Source organism: Lynx canadensis, chromosome B2 (assembly GCF_007474595.2).
Source record: "Lynx canadensis isolate LIC74 chromosome B2, mLynCan4.pri.v2, whole genome shotgun sequence".
NCBI classification, from domain to species: Eukaryota; Metazoa; Chordata; class Mammalia; order Carnivora; family Felidae; genus Lynx; species Lynx canadensis.
Window position 1 is genome coordinate 77,275,681 of NC_044307.1, and position 19,523 is coordinate 77,295,203.

The 19,523-nt window shown below is 39.9% G+C and overlaps 1 protein-coding gene and 1 pseudogene across 1 annotated transcript in view; both read left to right on the forward strand.

Moving 5' to 3' along the window:
* LOC115514957 overlaps positions 1–4,285 on the forward strand; it is a 199,209-nt pseudogene extending 194,924 nt beyond the window's left edge.
* A 14,772-nt stretch (positions 4,286–19,057) lies between these two features.
* The window catches only part of NT5E (5'-nucleotidase ecto), a 47,753-nt gene continuing 47,287 nt past the window's right edge, over positions 19,058–19,523 (forward strand). The window contains exon 1 of the mRNA XM_030315934.1: positions 19,058–19,396. Coding sequence (XP_030171794.1) covers positions 19,058–19,396 — 339 coding nt within the window. The remainder of the gene's footprint in view (positions 19,397–19,523) is intronic.

The following is a 19,523-nucleotide window of genomic DNA, read 5'->3' on the forward strand; positions in this document are numbered from 1 at the left end:
AAGACGACTGTGAAAATTCACAAAACAGTAAAGATAAATTGTCCACCACAAGACTTGGTGGTTTGGAGACGGTGCTTCTTAAAAGCTTGCCCCCCATCATTTTTCTTAGTTTAAAAAATTCGTCTTTTTTTAAAGGTTTTATTTAAATTCCAGTTAGTTAACATACAGTGTAGTATTTGTTTCACGTATAGAATTTAGTGACTCAACACCCAGTGCTCACCATCACTAGTGCACTCCTTAATCCCCATCACCTATTTACCCCATGCCTCCACCCACCTCCCCTCTGGCAACCAACAGTTTGTTCTCTACAGTTAAGAGTCTCTTTCTTGGTTTGCATCTCTCTCTTTTTTCCCTTGGCTCATTTGCTTTGTTTCTTAAATTCCACATATGAGTGAAATCAAATGGTATTTGTCTTCCTCTGACTGACTTCTCTCATTTAGCATAATACTCTCTAGCTCCATGCATGTTGTTGCAAATGACAAGATTTCATTCTTTTTTGTGGCTAATATTCCATTGTATATATGTACCACATTTTCTCTTTTCTTTTTATTTTTTTAATGTTTATTTTTGAGAGAGAAAGAGACAGAGTGCAAGAGGAGGAGGGGGAGAGAGAGAGGGAGACACAGAATCCAAAGCAGGCTCTAGGCTCCGAGCTGTCAGCACAGAGCCTGACACAGGATTTGAACTCACGAACCATGAGATCATGACCTGAGCTGAAGTCTGACACTTAACCAATTGAGCCACCCAGGCACCACTGGTAGCATATTGCCTTTACCCATTCATCAGTCGACGGACACTTGGGCTGTTTCCATAGTTTGGCTACTGTAGATAATGCTGTTATAAACATGGGGATGCATGTATCTCTCTGAATTAGTATTTTTGTATTCTTTGAGTAAATACACAGTGGTGCAATTGCTAGACTGTAGAGTAGTTCTATTTTTAACTTTTTGAGGAACCTCCATACTGTTGTCCAGAGTGGCAGGACTTCATCAAAATAAAAATCTTCTGCACAGTGAAGGAAACAATCAACAAAAGTAAAGGCAACCTATGGAATGGGAGAAAATATTTCCAGATGACATATCAGATAAAGAGTTGGTATCCAAAATATATAAAGAACTTATATGTATTTTTTTATTTTTTCTTTAAAACTTACATAATTATGTTTTAAAGAAAATCTATGTAGCTATGTTTTAAAACATATGTGGCTATATTTTAAAGAAAAAATACAAACAGTACATGGGTTTTCCCACAACTGGTTATACTCTTCCAAATTTCTAGGTTCCTGGGAGAAAAAAAAAGTCATGGGGCACCTGGGTGGCTCAGTTAAGCGGCTGACTTCGGCTCAGGTCATGATCTCATGGTTCATGAGTTTCAGCCCTGCATCGGGCTCTGTGCTAACAGCTCAGAGCCTGGAACCTGCTTCAGATCTGTGTTTCTGTCTCTCTCTGCCCCTACCCTGCTCACGTTCTGTCTCTCTCTCTGTCAAAAATAAATAAATTTTAAAAATATATATTAAAAAAAGAAAAAAAAAGTCATGACACAAATAAAAGGTAGTTTTTATTAGAAATAATAATTAATGGAGGGGCCAAGATGGTGGAGAAGAATGGAACTTTTTTTTGCCTGTCTTGTTGCTGAAATGCAGCTAGATCAAGGCCAAACCATCTTGCACACCTAGAAAACTGATTTGAGGATTAACACAAATCTGCACAACTTTAACTACAGAACTTGGCAGTCTTTTCCTTCCTTCAAAATGATGAAATGAAGGAATTCATCCCTAAGGAAAGAACAGGAAAAAATAACAGCCAGGGACTTAACACAGATAACGGACAAGATGTCTAAACCAGAATTTAGAATCACAATAAAAAGAATACTAGCTGGAGTTAAAGAAAGCATAGAATCCCTTTCTGTGGAGATAAAAGAAGTAAAAATCTAGTCAGGATGAAAATAAAAATGCTATAACTGAGCTGCAATCCTAATGGATGCCACAGTGGCAAGGATGGATGAAGTAAGTCAGCGATGTAGAAGACAAATTTATGGAGAATAATGAAGCAGAGAAAAAGAAGGAAACTAAGGCAAAAGAGCATAATATAAGAAGTAGAGAACTCAGTGACTCATTAAAAAGGAATAACATCTGAATCATAAGGGTCCCAGGAAATGAAAAAAGATAAAAAGGGGTAGAAGGTTTCTGTGAGAAAATCATAGCAGAAAACTTTTCTGACCTAGGGAAAGACACAGACATCAAAATCCAGGAAGCACAGAGAACTCCCATTAGATTCAACAAAAACCGACATCAACAAGGCATATCATAGTCAAATTCACAAAATAGTCAGGCAAGGAAAAAAATCATGAAAGCAGCAAGGGGAAAAAAAAGTCCTTAACCTACAAGGGAAGCCAGATCAGGTTTGCAGCAGACCTATCCACAGAAACTTGGCAGGCTAGAGAGGAGTGGCAGGATATATTCAATGTGCTGAACTGGAAAAATATGCAGCCAAGAATTCTTTATCTAGCAAGGCTGTCATTCAAAATAGAAGAGATAAGAATTTTCCCAAACAAAAACTAAAGGAGTTCGTGACCACTAAACCAGCCCTGCAAGAAATTTTAAGGGGGAATCTCTCAGGGGAGAAAAGACAGGGAAAAAAAAAAAGACCAAAAGCAACAAAGACTAGAAAGAACCAGAGAACACCACCAGAAACTCCAACTCTACAGGCAACATAATAGCAATAAATTCATACCTTTCAGTTCTCACTCTAAATATCAGTGGACTGAAACCTCCAATCAAAAGATATAGGTTAACAGAATGGATGAGAAAACAAGATCCATCTATATGCTATTTACAAGAGACCCACTTTAGACCTAAAGACACCTTCAGATTGAAAGCAAGGGGATGGAGGAGGTTCTCTGAGTTTGCTTCCAAATGCATCTGCAATTCAATATGTCTAACCAATCCCCCCCCCCAAACTAAGCCCTCCAACCCCAATAACCCCTGAGTCTTCTTTGACATGGACATTGGAGGGGAGCGAGTTGGGTGAATTGTCTTAGAATTGTTTGCAGAGGGGCGCCTGGGTGGCGCAGTCGGTTAAGCGTCCGACTTCAGCCAGGTCGTGATCTCGCGGTCCGGGAGTTCGAGCCCCGCGTCAGGCTCTGGGCTGATGGCTCAGAGCCTGGAGCCTGTTTCCGATTCTGTGTCTCCCTCTCTCTCTGCCCCTCCCCCGTTCATGCTCTGTCTCTCTCTGTCCCAAAAATAAATAAAAACGTTGAAAAAAAAATTTTTTTTAAAGAATTGTTTGCAGATATTGTACTGAAAACTGCAGAAAATTTTCGTGCATTGTGTACAGAGAAAAAGGCATTGGACCCACCACTGGGGAACCTCTCCATTTCAAAGGATGTCCTTTCCATCGAATTACTAAGAAATTTATGATTCCGGGTAGAGACTTCTCAAATCAAAATGGGACAGGCAGAGAAAGTATTTATGGTGGAAAACTTGAATATGAAAATTTCTATTATAAGCATGACCAGGAAGGCTTACTGAGCATGGCAAATGCAGGCTGCAATACAAATGGTTCTCAGTTCTTTATCACAACAGTTCTGACTCCTCATTTGGATAGGAAACATGTGGTATTTGGTCACATAATTAAAGGAATGGGTGTGGTAAGGATACCGGAAAATGTATAAGTGAAAGCTGGAAAACCTGCCAAATTGTGTGTTATTGCAAAATGAAGAAATTGAAGAAAGGGGATGACTGGGGCATATTCCCAAAATATGGCTCTGGTGACAGTCATCCAGATTTCCCTGAGGAAGCAGATAGAGACTTAAAAGATGTAGATAAATTTTTACTAATAACAGAAAACTTAAAAAATATTGGAAATACTTTTTTCAAATCCTAGAACTGGGAGATGGCCATTAAAATATATACAAAGGTTTTAAGATACGTGGAAGGTTCAAAGGCTGTTATTGAGAAAGCAGATAGATCGAAGTTGCAACCTACAGCTTTAGGCTGTGTTCTGAATATTGGTGCTTGTAAACTGAAGATGTCAAATTGGCAGGGAGCAACTGACAGTTGTTTGGAGGCTCTTGAAATAGACCCATCAAATATGAAAGCATTGTACCATAGAGTTCACGGATGGCAAGGATTAAAAGAATACGATCAAGTTTTAGCTGATCTTAAGAAAGCTCAGGAGAGAGCAGGGAAGATAAATCTATCCAGGCAGAACTGCTGAAAGCCAAACAAGAGATAAAGGCACAGAAAGATAAAGAGAAGACAGCGTATGCACAAATGTTTGCCTAATAAGGAATTCAGTTTTACTTAAATATACATTGATTGTATAAAGGCAATAAGAAAATTTAAAGGTTTCTGTCTGTTACAGATAATCCCTGATGTGTTCCTTTGATACTTCAGTTTCTCATTGTTTACAGTTTAGGAATACCGAAAAGGGTTCACTCTTTTTTTTTTTTTTTTTTTTTTAGAAAAGGGTTCACTCTTAATAAAACAGTGTTACAAAATACAAAAAAAAGAAAAAAAAAAGAAAGAAAAGAAAAGGGGTTGGAGAACTACCTATCATGCTAATAGTCACCAAAAGAAAGCCTGAGTGGTCATACTTATATCAGATAACCTAGATTTTAAAATAAAGACTGTAACAAGATATGAAGAAGGGAATTATATCATAATTCAGGGGTTTATCCACCAAGATCTAACAACTGTAGACATTTATGCTCCAAATGTGCAAGCACCCAAATATATAAATGAATTACTCACAAACATACAGAAACTCATTGACAATAATACCATAATAGTAGGGGACTTTAACACCCCACTTACAACAATGGACAGATCATCTAAACAGAAAATCAACAAGGAAACAATGCTTTGAATGACACACTGAACTGGATGGACTTAACATATATTAGAACATTTCATCCGAAAGCAGCAGAATATACATTCTTCTCAAGTGCACATGGAACATTCTCCAGAATAGATCACATACTGGGACACAAGTCAGTCTTTAACAAGTACAAAAATATTGAGATCACACCATGCATATTTTCAGACCACAACATTATAAAACTCAAAATCAACAACAAGAAAAAACTTGGAAAAATAACAAATACTTCGAGACTAAATAAAGAACATCCTACTAAATAATGCATGGGCTAACCAAGAAGTTAAAGAGGAAATTAAAAAGTACCTGGAAGCCAGAGGCGCGGGGCGGGGAGCACCTGGGTGGCTCAGTTGTTTAAGTGTCTGACTCTTGATTTCAGTGCAGGTCATGATCTAACAGTTTCGTGAGTCTGAGCTCTGCATCAGGCTCTGTGCTGATGGTGCGGAGCCTGCTCAGGATTCTCTGTTTCCCCCTCTCTCTGCCGCTCCCCCACTTGTGCTGTCTTTGTCCCTCTCAAAATAAATAAACTTTTAAAAAATTTATTTTTTTAATTAAAAAATAAAGAAAAAAAAAGCACACGGAAGCCAATGAAAATGATAACACCACAGCCCCAAACCTCTGGGACACAGCAAAGGTGATCATAAGAGAAAAGTGTATAGCACTATAGGCCTTCCTAAAGAAGTAAGGTCTCAGATACACAACCTAACGTTACACCTTAAAGACCTGGAAAAAGAACAGCAAATAAGACCCAAAACTAGCAGAAGACAGGAACTAATAAAGATTAGAGCAGAAATCAATGCTATTGAAATAAAAAAACCAGTAGAACAGATCAACGAAACCAGGAGCTGGTTCTTTGAAAGAATTAACAAAATTGACAAACCACTAGCCAGTTTGATCAAAAAGAAAAAGGAAAGGACCCAAATAAATAAAATCAAGAATGAAAGAAGAGAGATCACAACCAACACAGCAGAAATACAAACAATAATAAGAGAATATTATGAGCAATTATATGCCAATAAAATGGGCAATCTAGAAGAAATGGACAAATTGCTAGAAACATATAAACTACCAAAACTGAAACAAAAAGAAATAGAAAATTTGAACAGATCCATAACCAGTAAGGAAATTGAATTAGTAACCAAAAGCTCCCAAAAAATAAGAGTCCAGGGCCAAATGGCTTTCCAGGGGAATTCTGCCAAACGTTAAAAAGAAGGTTGACACCTATTCTTTTGAAGCTGTTCCAAAAAATAGAAATGGAAGGAAAACTTCCAAACTCATTCTATGAAGCCAGCACTACCTTGATTCCAAAACCAGACAAAGACCCCACTAAAAAGGAGAACTATAGACCAATTTTCCTGATGAACATGGATGCAAAAATCCTCAACAAGATACTAGCCAACCAGATCCAAGAATACATTAAAAGAATTATTCACAACCAAGTGGGACTTATACCTGGGATGAAGGGCTGGCTCAATATCTACAAAACAATCAATGTGACACATCACATCAATGAAAGAAAGGACAAGAACCAAATGATCCTCTCAAAAGTTGCAGAGAAAGCATTTGACAAAATACAGCATCCTTTCTTGATAAAAACCCTCAAGAATGTAGGGATGAAAGGATCGTACCTCAAGATCATAAAAGCCATATATGGAAGCCCCAACTCTAATATCATCTTCAATGGGGAAAAACTGAGAGCTTTCCCCCTATGGTCAGGAACAAGGCAGGGATGTGTACTCTCGCCACTATTATTCAACATAGTATTGGAAGTCTTAGCCTCTGCAATCAGTTAGCCTCTGCAATCAGACAACACAAAGAAATAAAAGGCATCCAAATCAGCAAGGAGGAAGTCAAACTTTCAATCTTCGCAGACAACATGATACTCTATATGGAAAACCCAAAAGATTCCACCAACAAACTGCTAGAACTGATCCATGAATTCACCAAAGTCGCAGGATATAAAATCAATGCACAGAAATTGATTGTATTCCTATACACCAACAATGAAGCAACAGAAAGAGAAATCAAGGAATTGATACCATTTACAATTGCACCAAAAACCATAAAATACCTAGAAATAAATCTAAGAGGTGGAAAATCTATACACTGAAAACTATAGAAAGTTTATGAAAGAAATTGACGAAGACACAAAAAAATGGGAAAAATACTCCATGCTCATTGATTGGAAGAACAAATATTGTTAAAATGTCAATACTACCCAAAGCAATCTACATATTCAATGCAATCACAATCTGAATCTGAATAACAACAGCATTCTTCACAGAACTAGAACAATCAATCCTAAAATTGTATTGTATGGAGCCAGAAAAGACCCCAATGAGCCAAAGCAATCCTGAAAAAGAACCAAAGCTGGAGGCATCACAATCCTGGACTTCAAGATGTATTACAAAGCTGTAATCATCAAGATAGTATGGTACTGGCACAAAAACAGACACTCAGATCAATGGAACAGAACAGTGAACCTAGAAATGGACCCACAAACATATGGCCAACTAATCTTTGACAAAGCAGGAAAGAGCACCCAATGGATAAAGACAGTCTTTTCAGCAAATGGTGTTGGGAGAACTGGACAGCAACATGCAGAAAAATGAACCTGGACCACTTTCTTATACCATACAAAAAAATAAACTCAAAATGGATGAAAGATCTAAACAGAAGACAGGAAGCCATCAAAATCCTTGAGGAGAAAGCAGGCAAAAACATCTTTAACCTTGGCCGCAGCAACTTCTTGCTCAACATGTCTCTGGAGGCAAGGGAAACAAAAGCAAAAATGAACTATTGGGACCTCATCAAAATAAAAACCTCTGCACAGCAAAGGAAACAATCAGCAAAACTAAAAGGCAACCGACAGAATGGGAGAAGATATTTGCAAATGACATATCAGAGAAAGAGTTAGTGTCCAAAATCTACAAAGAACTTCTCAAACTCAACACCCAAAAAACAAATAATCCAGTGAAAAAATGAGCAAAAGACATGAATAGACACTTCTCCAAAGAAGACATCAAGATGGCTAACAGACACATGAAAAAGTACTTAACATCACTCATCATCAGGGAAATACAAATTAAAACCACATTGAGATATTGCCTCATACCAGTCACAATGGCTAAAATAAACAAACTCAGGCAACAATAGATGTTGGCAAGGATGCGGAGAAAGAGGATCTCTTTTGCACTGCTGGTGGCAATGCAAGCTGGTGCAGCCCCTCTGGAAAACACTATGTAGATTTCTCAAAAAATTAAAAATAGAACTACCCCATGACCCAGCAATTGCACTACTAGGTATTTACCCAAGAGATCCCAGTGTACTGTCAAAGGGGCGCATGCACCCCAATATTTATAGCAGCACTATCAACAACAGCCAAAGTATGGAAAGAGCCCAAATGTCCATCGACAGATGAATGGATAAAGACGATGTGGTATATATATACAATGGAGTGTTACTCAGCAATCAAAAAGAATGAAATCTTGCCATTTGCAACTATGTGGATGGAACTAGAGGGCATTATGCTAAGCAAAATTAGTCAGAGAAAGACAAATATCATCTGACTTCACTCATATGAGGACTTTAAGATAGAAAACAGATGAACATAAGGGAAGGAAAGCAAAAATAATATAAGAACAAGGAGGGGGACAGAATATGAGATTCTTAAATACAGAAAACAAACTGAGGGTTGCTGGAGGCATTGTGGATGGAGGGATGGATGGGCTAAATGGGTAAGGGGCATCAGGGAAGACACTTGTTGGGATGAGCACTGGGGTTATACATAGGGGATGAATCACTGGAATCTACTCCTGAAATCATTATAGCACTATATGCTAACTTGGATATAAATTAAAAAAATAAATAAGTAAATAGAAAAATAAATAATAATTAACAGGGGCACCTGGGTGGCTCAGTTGGTTGAGCCTCCGACTTTGGCTCAGGTCATGATCTCACAGTTCGTGAGTTCGAGTCCTGCGTCAGTCTCTGTGCTAACAGCTTGGAGCCTGGAGCCTGCTTCGGATTCTGTGATTCTGTGTCTCCTTCTCTCTCTGCACCGCCCCCCTCCCCTGCCTGGCTTGCGCTCTGTCTCTCTCTTTCTCAAAAATAAACACTGAAAAAAAATTAAAAAAAAAAAGAAAGAATAATTAACACAATAACATGAGAAGAAACTTGAGAGACATTGTGAAGATAAGTTTCAGTCTGACAAAATCCCCAGAAAACTCATCCTTGTGTGTAAAGCAAGGGAATGACCCAAAGGTAGAAGTAAAAATGAAAAAAAAAGAAAAAGAAAAAAGAAAAAGAATGAAGTAAGCAGTCTAGAAATCCAAAGGTAGGGGAGCAAAGATTGATCCAAGATGGTGGCCTGGCCCATCCTTGGAGTACTGGATTCCTAATGAACAAATAGAATCCTCATTTTTCTGCAATGGCATAGGGGTCTACCCTGCAAGCTTCTTTTTAAATAATTGTTGAGTCTTACAAAGAGTTTTAAATTTGCTCTGCAGCATGGCCCACACACATCCTTGGGAGAGCAAAGCACACTGTGATTCCCGGGCCTCTATGGCTCTCATGCAATGTCCCAGCACAATGATACACAGCTTCTCCACATCCTTTTCCTACTGGGGAAAAGGCTAGAAACATTTTTTTGTCAAATATGTGATGTTTGAGTAATTACATTTCTTTTTCACATTTTGAAGCATATCATTAAAGAACTGGCAACCTCAAAGTTCTCCTTCAGCAAGTAACCGGTGGGAACTATAGGCCATCTCCTTAAAATAGCCATCTCCTCGTTTTGTTCACTGTGGACTTGCGGGTGTCATCAAAAATTTTTTTTGGTCCTTTTTAGAAGTTATGAAGACTGTGAATGTTTGGGAAATGATTTTTTTAAGAAGAAAAGAAAAAGAAGAAAAATTGCCAAACAAAACTGTCTGAAAAGAAACACTTCATAAGCTTATGCAGACAGCATTCCTGCCACATTTGTCATACATATTGCTCTACTTTCATGAAAAAGGAACCTCTTTGGGTCATCATCACTCATTGTTCACTACACAGAAAGGCACTGGTAACTAAGACTCCACCTGTTACCCTGAAGCAGGTTTTTTTTTTTTTTTTTTTTTTTTTTACAACCATACAGGCAACACCCCTATCAGAAGCAGATCTCTGAATAATGGCATTTTTAAGAGATTTTGTCAAGAATGGGAACATTGTGGAGAGCCCTCCTCCACCACTCAGAAGAGGGAAATCTTAAAAAGTACCTGGAACTATAAGCAGAGGTTTCACTTTTTCTACAAAAAAAGAAAACCCATTCTTGTTTCACTTTGGAAAAGAAATATATATCCTTTATCCGTATTACCTGTCAGTTGTTCATAATTACATGAATAAAATAAATCTTTCCATGAAAACCCTACAGTCATCATTATGGATACTGTGGAAAAACAACACGCTTTCTTGGCTAAGCTGCCAAGTTGAAAAAAAGAGAGCTGTGACTGATATCCTTTTAACTTTAAAAAAAAAACAAAACAGAATTTATTTTTTAGAGCAGTCATAGGTTCACGGCAAAATTGAGCAGAAGGTATGCAGATTTCCCATTATGTCCCCTGGCCCCACACATGTACAGTCTCTCCCATTATCAACATCCTGTATCAGAGTGGTACACTAGTCATAATCGAGGAACCTACATTGACACATCATCATCACCCAAAGCCTATACTCTGCATTCGGGTTCATTTTTCGTGTTGTACATTCTGTGGATTTTAACAAATGTATATCATATATCTACCATTGTAGTATCTCGGAATAGGTTCACTGCCCTAAAAATTCTTTTTTTTTTTAATTTTTTTTTAATGTTTTTATTTATTTTTGAGACAGAGAAAGACAGAGCATGAGCAGGGGAGGGGCAGAGACAGAGGGAGACACAGAATCTGAAGCAGGCTCCAGGCTCCGAGCTGTCAGCAGAGAGCCCAATGCGGGGCTCGAGCTCAGACTGTGAGCTGAGTTGAAGTCATGACCTGAGCTGAAGTCTGATGCCAACCGACTGAGCCACCCAGGTGCCCCACCCTAAAAATTCTTTGTGCTCTACTTACACTTCCCTTCCCCTGCCCAGGGCAACCACTGATCCTTTTTCTGTTTACAGTTTTGCGTTTTCCAGAATGTCATAAAGTTAGAATCACACAGTATATAATCTTTTCAGATTAGCCTCTTTCCTTAGTAATATGTATTAAAGTTTCCTCTGTGAATTTGCATGGTTTAATAGCTTCTTTCTTTTTGTGGGGGCTGAATAATATTCCTTTGTATGAATGTACCACAGTTTATGTATCCATTCACCTATGGAAGGACATTTTGGTTGCTTCCGAGTTTTGTCAGTTCTGAATAAAGATGCTATAAACATTCACGTGCAGGTTTTTGTGTGAACATGGGTTTTTGACTCTTTGGGGAAAATACCAAGTAATGAAATTGCTAGATCATATGGTGAAAGTATGTTTATTTTTTAAAGAAATGGCCCAAATGTCTTCCAAAATGACTACACCAGTTTATAATTCCACCAGCAATGAACAAAGAGTTCCTGTTGCTATACCCTCCCTATCAACATTTGCTGTTGTCACATTTCTACATTTTAGCCATTTTAATAGGCGTGTAGTGGTATATCATTGCTGTTTTAATTTGCATTTCCCTAATGACATATGATGTGGAGCATCTTTTCATACACTTATTTGTTATCTATATATATTTGTTAGTGAGGTATCTGTTCAGATCATTTGCCCATTTTTACTTTTTATTTCTTTAATGTTTATTTTAGAAAGAAAGAGAGCATGCATGTGAGTGGGCTGAGGAGCAGAGAGAGAGAGGAGAGACAGAATCCCTCTCTGCACTGTCAGCGCAGAGCCTGACCCGGGGCTCTATCCCACAAACCATGAGATCATGACCTGAGCCAAAATCAAGTCAGATGCTTCACCAACTGAGCCACCCAGGTACCCCTCATTTGCCCATTTTTAGGTTAAGTTTTCTTATTTAAACTTCTAAGAGTTCGTTGTATATCTTGGGCAATAGTCCTTTATCACATGTATCTTTTGCAAATATTTTCCTTCAGTTTGTGGCATCCCTACTTATTCTTTTGAGAGTGTTTTCACAGAACAGAAGTTTTTTATTTCACTGGGGGTGCTGACAGAGCAAAGCCTGCTTGGCATTCTCTCTCTCCCTCTCTTTCTCTGCCCCTCCCCAACTCACACAACTGCACTCTCTCTCAAGATAAATAAATAAACATTTAAAAAATTAAAAAAACAAAATGGCTTCACCAGACCCAAAGGGATCCAAAATTTTTTCCTATGTTATCTCCCAAGAGTTTTGTAATTTTGTGTTTTATAAGCTAGATCTATGACTCATTCTGAGTTAACTTTTGTGAAGAGTGTAGATTTATTTGTTTACATGAAGATATCCAGTTGTTCCAGCACCATCTGTTGAAAATACCACCTTTTCCCCATTATATTGTTTTTGCTCTTTTGTAAAGGAGCTATTGCCTATATTTATCTGGGTCTATTTCTGGGATCTCTATCCTGTTCTGTCGATCTATGTGTCAATTCTCTCACCAATACCATACTCTCTTGATTACTGTAGCTGTTGAGTAAGTATTGAAGTCAGATAGTGTCAGTGCTCCAACTTTCCTCTTCTCCTTCAATATTGTTTTGGCTGTCACAGGTCTTTTGTCTCTATATAAAAACTTCAGAATCAGTTTTTTAATATCTACAAAATAACTTGTCTGGGATATTGATTGTAACTGCATAGACTCTATAGGTCAACTTGGGAAAAACTCTCTCTCTCTCTTCCCCTTGTGAGATTCCCTCTCTCTGCCCTTTGCTCACTTGTGCCCTCTCTCTATCCAAAAAAAAAAAAAAAAAGAAGATTTTAAATATGCTTTTTGTTACTCAATGTGTTAACAAAGAATATATGATTATATCACAAATTTTAAAAATATTTTTATAACTGTATTTCATTAGTTTCCTTTGTAATCCAATTTATTTTATTTTATCCATTTAAAAATATTACTCTGAGAAGAGTCTCTAGGTTTCACCAGACTAGCAAAAGGTCCATTGCACAAAAAGCTCATGGTTTTTCTGAAAAGGAAGTTAGAATAGAAGTATCTGATGAAGGGATGCCTGGCTAGCTCAGTGGGTGGAGCATGTGACTCTTGATCTTGGGGTTGTAAATTCGAGCCCCATATTGGGTGTAGAGATTACTTAATAATAAAATCTTTTAAAAAAAAGTATCTGGGTATGCCTGGTTGACTCAGTTAAGCAACTGACTTTGGCTCAGGTCATGATGTCACAGTTTGTGGGTTCGAGCCCTGTGTCAGGCTCTGTGCTGACAGCTTGGAGCCTGGAACCTGCTTCAGATTCTGTGTCTCCCTCTCTCTCTGTCCCTCCCCCACTTGAGCTCTATCTCTCTCTGTCACAAAAAATATAATAAACATTAAACATTTTTTAATCAATAAATTTAAATAAATAGATAAATAAACAAATAAATAAGTACCTGATAAAGACAGCATATATGCCCTCCAAGTATTGGAACCATCATGAGCAATCTCAAGAGATTACTTAGGATCTCAGTCACTCACCATAGTGATTGGAAGACCACTTGCCGCTTGTTTTAATGCTAATAACCTCATTTATTACCAGTGATTTAGCTCAGGAAGCTGCCTAGATTCTTGTTTTTGACCTTATAGGATGCCTAAAATCCTACTTACAGTTGTTGTGTCCATGATTCCATACTCTTAAGAGGAAAATGATGATTTTGGCCACTTCCCCAGATTCATGTTATATACATTGCCTAATTTCTTATGTTTACTTGTGCCTTTTAGCCTCAGACATGGAATCAGCCATTTCTGCAAAGGACCCTTGATGCTCTTTCAGTGGAAATGGTATTAGAGATCATATCATCCTGGACATTAGAGTGTCTCATGGGGTCAAATTACTCCTGGGCTATTTCAGTGGGACAGCAAAACAGGTTTTTCTTATAAAAGAATATCATATTGCTACTTCCAATCCAGTTGCTAAAGGTCAGGGTTCCTACTAAAATTCTTGATTTCCTCCAAACTGAATATCTTATATGAATCCTTTTCCTGATAAAACTAATGTAATTATTTATTTACTTTATCCCACAATTTAAGTTAAAAATAATACAGTATCAATACAAATATTAATTCTGAACATATTTCGAAACTTTCTAATGATTCCTTTTGGTTTCAGATAGGTAGCTGTTTTTACCTCCTAACAGAAGGATCTCCTCTATCTTGAGATATGGAAAAACCCTAGGAGATCTGTTTCCATACAATAGTTTATTTGTCATCATCCTTGGGTCCATCTATAATGACTTAGTTATAAGTACAAGGCTCATATGATTTCCAGCTAAAAATTCATCTCCTCTTTAATTTCTAATCACATCAGAATCCTTATATTTGAATGGATACATTCTTAACTTTGTTAAATCCTGGCCTCATCTTCAAAAATTTTACATTTTTGCATCTTTTCATACCTGTAAGTTCTTATCATTTTCAATGTGCAACATTCTAAGTTTAAAATATAATTGATTGCTATTCTAAAGTTTGCATCATACACATCAAATAAACTCTCCCAGGGCATCTGGGTGGCTCAATCGGTTAAGCATCCACCTCTTGATTTCTGCTTAGGTCATGATCTCATGGTTCTTGGGTTCGAGCACCTTGACAGGCTCTGCACTGACCATGCAGAGCCTGCTTAGGATTCTCTATCTCCCTCTCTCTCTGCTCCTTCCCTCTTTGCGCTCTCGAGCTTGCGCGCTCCAGCGCTCTCTCTCTCTCTCTCTCTCTCTCTCTCTCCCTCTCAAAATAAATAAATATTTTATAAAAAATTGACACTCCCACTTAGTATATTAACCACTCAAATTTTTTTTTTATTTTTCTGCATGAAGATCAAGGAGGTAACTACATACTTTTATTGTACTTTATAATTCCACCAATTAACAAAAAATAATAATAGTAATACAGGCAATTCTGGCTTTGAGGTTTTGTTTGGAAGATTCTTGGCTCCTAGGTGAAATTCATATTACTAGGATTCCTTTTTTTTGTTGTTAGAGAGAGAGAGAGAGAGAGAGAGAGAGAGAGAGAGAAAGGAAAGAAAGAAAGAAAGAAAGAAAGAAAGAGAGAGAGAGAGAGAAAGAAAGAAAGAAAGAAAGAAAGAAAGAAAGAAAGAAAGAAAGAAAGAAAGAAAGAAAGAAAGAAAGAGCATGCACAGGGGAGAGAAGCAGAGGGAGAGAGAAAATCTTCAGCAGGTTCATCACGGAGCCAGACACAGGGCTTGATTCTACGAACTTGGGATCATGATCTGAGCAGAAATCAAGAGCTGGATGCTCAACTGATTGAGCCACCTAAGGCACCCCTTAGATTCTTATTTTATGTGCAGATACACATAGCGTAGAACTGCAAGTTCTCAGAAATCATGGGATAAATGCAAATATCTACTACTTTAATATAATAAAAAGTCAGATTCCCCTCAGCCAACCTAAAATATTATAATATATAACGAGAGCACATGAAAGGGGAATAAAGCCATTGATTGGAAACTGAATCTTATTCAGAATATTCAAGAGGGAACTTTTTATACTTTCATATTACTCCAGATTAACTGAGTCCTGCCAGAACTATTTCCTGAAACATTCTATTTTTCCCATTATAATACATTTTAATTGCAATTGAAATCCTATGCTTTATCATATTTTCATAGACTTAGCTTTTTTTGGTTTTAATGCAGAAATCCAAACTCTTGCCATGCCCCAAATTCCGAATTTTGCACTGTGTACTAACTGCATGTATCTGTACAGAATGAAACACAAAATTATATTCTTTAATACCAAGGTAAATTCATTGGCTCTCTGGCATTCAGGCCTTCAAACTACACTACCAGGTTTCAGGAGTCTCCAATGCAGACAGCGTCTTGTGAGACTTCCCAACATTCATAATCAAGTGAGCCAATATCTTATGATAAATCTCTCTCTATCCCTCGCCCTCTCTCCACATATATATTATACATTGGATATAAAACGGAGCAAAGACCTAAACCTAAAAACTAAAACAATAGGGGTGCCTGGGTGGCTCAGTTGGTTGAGCGTCCGACTTCAGCTCAGGTCATGATCTCGCGGTTTGTGAGTTTGGGCCCCATGTCAGGCTCTGTGCTGACAGCTCGGAGCCTGGGGCCTGCTTCAGATTCTGTGTCTCTCTCTCTGCCCCTCCCTCACTCACACTCTCTCTCTTCTTCAAAATAAATAAACATTGAAAAAAATTTTTTAATTAAAAAAAAAACTAAAACAATAAAACTCTTAGGAAAAAAACATAGGGGAAAAGCTTCATGACATCAGATATAGCAGTGTTTTTTCAGATATGCCACTAAAAGCATAGATAACAAAAGAAAAAGTAAATAAATCAGACTTTGTCAAAATATACAAGTTTGTGTCTCAAGGGGCACTATCAACAGAATGAAAAGGCATCGTATGGAATGGGAGAAAACAATTGCAAAACATATATATCTGATAAGGGATTATTATCCAGAATATATAGACTCCTCAACAACACTAACAAAAAACACACAAATAACCCTATTAAAACATGGGTAAACCATAGGACTTGAATAGACATTTCTCCAACTAAGATACACAAATGGCCAATAAGCACATGAAAAAATGCTCAACATCATTAAAGATTAGGGAAATGTAAATCAAACCACAGTGAAGTACTACTTCAAATCCCTTAGGATAGCTATTATCAAAAACAGAAAACACGTGTTAATAAGGATGTGGAGCAATCAGAACTCTTTTTTAAAATATTTATTTATTTTAATGGGCGCCTGGGTGGCGCAGTTGGTTAAGCGTCCGACTTCAGCCAGGTCACGATCTCGCGGTCCGTGAGTTCGAGCCCCACGTCAGGCTCTGGGCTGATGGCTCAGAGCCTGGAGCCTGTTTCCGATTCTGTGTCTCCCTCTCTCTCTGCCCCTCCCCCGTTCATGCTCTGTCTCTCTCTGTCCCAAAAATAAATAAAACGTTGAAAAAAAAATTTAAAAAAAATAAAATATTTATTTATTTTGAGAGAGAGAGAGCACGCACATGCATTGGGGGGGGGGGGGCAGGTAGGAAGAGATGGGAGGCGGGGGGAGGGGAGAGAGAGAATCCCAGACAAGCTGTGTGCTCGGAGTTTGATCTCACAAACCGTGAGATTATGACCTGAGCCAAGATCAAGAGTCCAGACTTAACTCACTGAGCAAACCAGGTGCCCTGAAACTGAAGTCTTGAGCATTGCTGGTGGGAATATAAAATGATGCAGCCATTAAAGTATGGCATTTCCTCAAAAATTGAACATAGAACTACCATATGATCCAGCAATTCCACTTCCCAAAAAAACTGAAAGCAGAGATTTAAACAGATATTTGTATATCGTGTTCATAGCAGCATTATTCACAATAGCCAAAAGGCAGAAACAACCCAAGTGTCTCCATGGATGGATGGATAGACAAACAAGATGTGGTATACACGTACAAACGATGGAACATTATTCAGCCTTAAAAGGGAAGGAAATTCTAACACATGCAACAAATGGACGAACCGTTAAGAGGACAAGTATGCTAAGTGAGATAAGGCAGCCACAAAAAGACAAATATTGTCTTATTGCACTTCTATGAGGTACCTAGAGTCTGCAAATTCATGAAGACGGAGCAGAATGATGGTTGCCAAGGGCTGGGGGGAGAGGACAGTTAGCAAGTTATTGTTTAATGGCTGCAAGAGTTTCCGTTTGGGAAGATGAAAAAGTTCTGCAGGTGGATGGTGGTGATGGTTGCACAACAATGTGAGTGCAACTAATGCTACTAAACTGTACTCTTAAAAGTGGTTAGGATGGTCATTTTGACGTTATATATGTATTATCCCAAAAAGCTTAAAACAAAAACAAAAACAAGCCAACAGTGCTGACTTGATGCATTCCAAGAAGTGTGAGGACTACATATGCTGTTTAGTAAAGCATAAATCATAGGACACCTCATAGGGCCTCCAAACGAATTCCCTTCTTTCCTTCCCAAGGCGGCTAGATAATTGATTGCAGTCAGTAATCGGCTGGCTAAACAAAGGGAAATTCCCTATAAGGATGATTTATTGAATGCATTCCTATTATTGTTTTCCTTGCCCAAAGCTTTGCCTTTACACAAACACGCACGTGCGCGCGCACCCTCCCACACACACACACACACACACACACACACACACGCCACATCCTTAAAACATTAACACCTAAAAAACCAAGAAGTCCATAAAACATTACCATGTGAAACAACAAAAGTGCCTAAAAAAGCAACGGAAGGCAGCATCACGTCCACGTAGCTGCTGATTTTACTCCTATGGTCTGTTTTCGCTTCCAAGACCAGTTCCCGCACCAATGCCTTTTCGTCGCTAAGGCTTTAATTGTGAACAAACGTTGGACTGGATTGGGATGGTCTTCAATTGTCAGGTTCTACGTCTAAACTACATGCACTTGGTGCGTCCTCCAGCTGCAAAGAGAGCGGGCAGCCAAGTCTCACAGACCGTTTTTGGCTTCCACAGCACAAAGGGCAAGCGCTCTGCTCTCCTGCCTCTCTGCACTCCTCTCCCCCTGTCCCCCAAGTACCTCATCTCGCCCATTTTTTTCTCCCTCCCTTTTCCCACTTTCGCTCTTTCAAGTGATGAGCTCGCGCAACCACAAGCCCAACACAAACCATGCTTTCCTCTTGAGAAAAACTCGTGCCTCAAATGAGGCTGGAAACTGCGAGGACCTAGACGCGGGGTGGCCCCTCCGGTTCCTCCCTCGCACCACGGAAAGGCAGCACACCAGCTGTGGGGCTGCGGGCACCCCGGCATCGGGGCCGGCGGCCCGCTCCCCGCCGGGAACAACCTCCCTACTGTTCCTGCCGGCAGCGGGTGCCAGCCGCCAGCCCGGGCGCGCCCGGCCTCCCCGGGTGCCAGGGTCGGATCGGGTGACCGCGCGGGCGTGCGCCCGGCGGTGGGGCCGGCCTCCGGGCCGAGGGAAGCCCGCCCCCGCCCCGCCCCGCCGGCAAGGGCGCCCAGCTCCAGCTCCCGCCGCCACTCGCCGCCGCTCGCCCGGCCAGTCCGCACTCCCCGCTCCCCGCGCCGCAGCCATGGGCCCCGGAGCCTCACGGGCGCCGGCGCTGCGGCTCCTCGCGCTGGGCGCGCTGCTGTGGCCGGCGGCCGGCGCCTGGGAACTCACCATCCTGCACACCAACGACGTGCACAGCCGCCTGGAGCAGACGAGCGAGGACTCCAGCAAGTGCGTCAACGCCAGCCGCTGCATGGGCGGCGTGGCGCGCCTCTTCACCAAGGTGCAGCAGATCCGGCGCGCCGAGCCGCACGTGCTGCTGCTCGACGCCGGCGACCAGTACCAGGGCACCATCTGGTTCACCGTGTACAAGGGCGCCGAGGTGGCGCACTTCATGAACGCCCTGCGCTACGACGCCATGGTAAGAGGGCGCCTTGTTAGCGGGGAGGCTGGGGAGCCCTGGGGTGGGAGTCCCGAACCGAGAGGGAACCCAGCGCGGAGGAGCAGCGGACGGCGGGGCATCGAGTGGCCGGCCCGGAACAGGACGC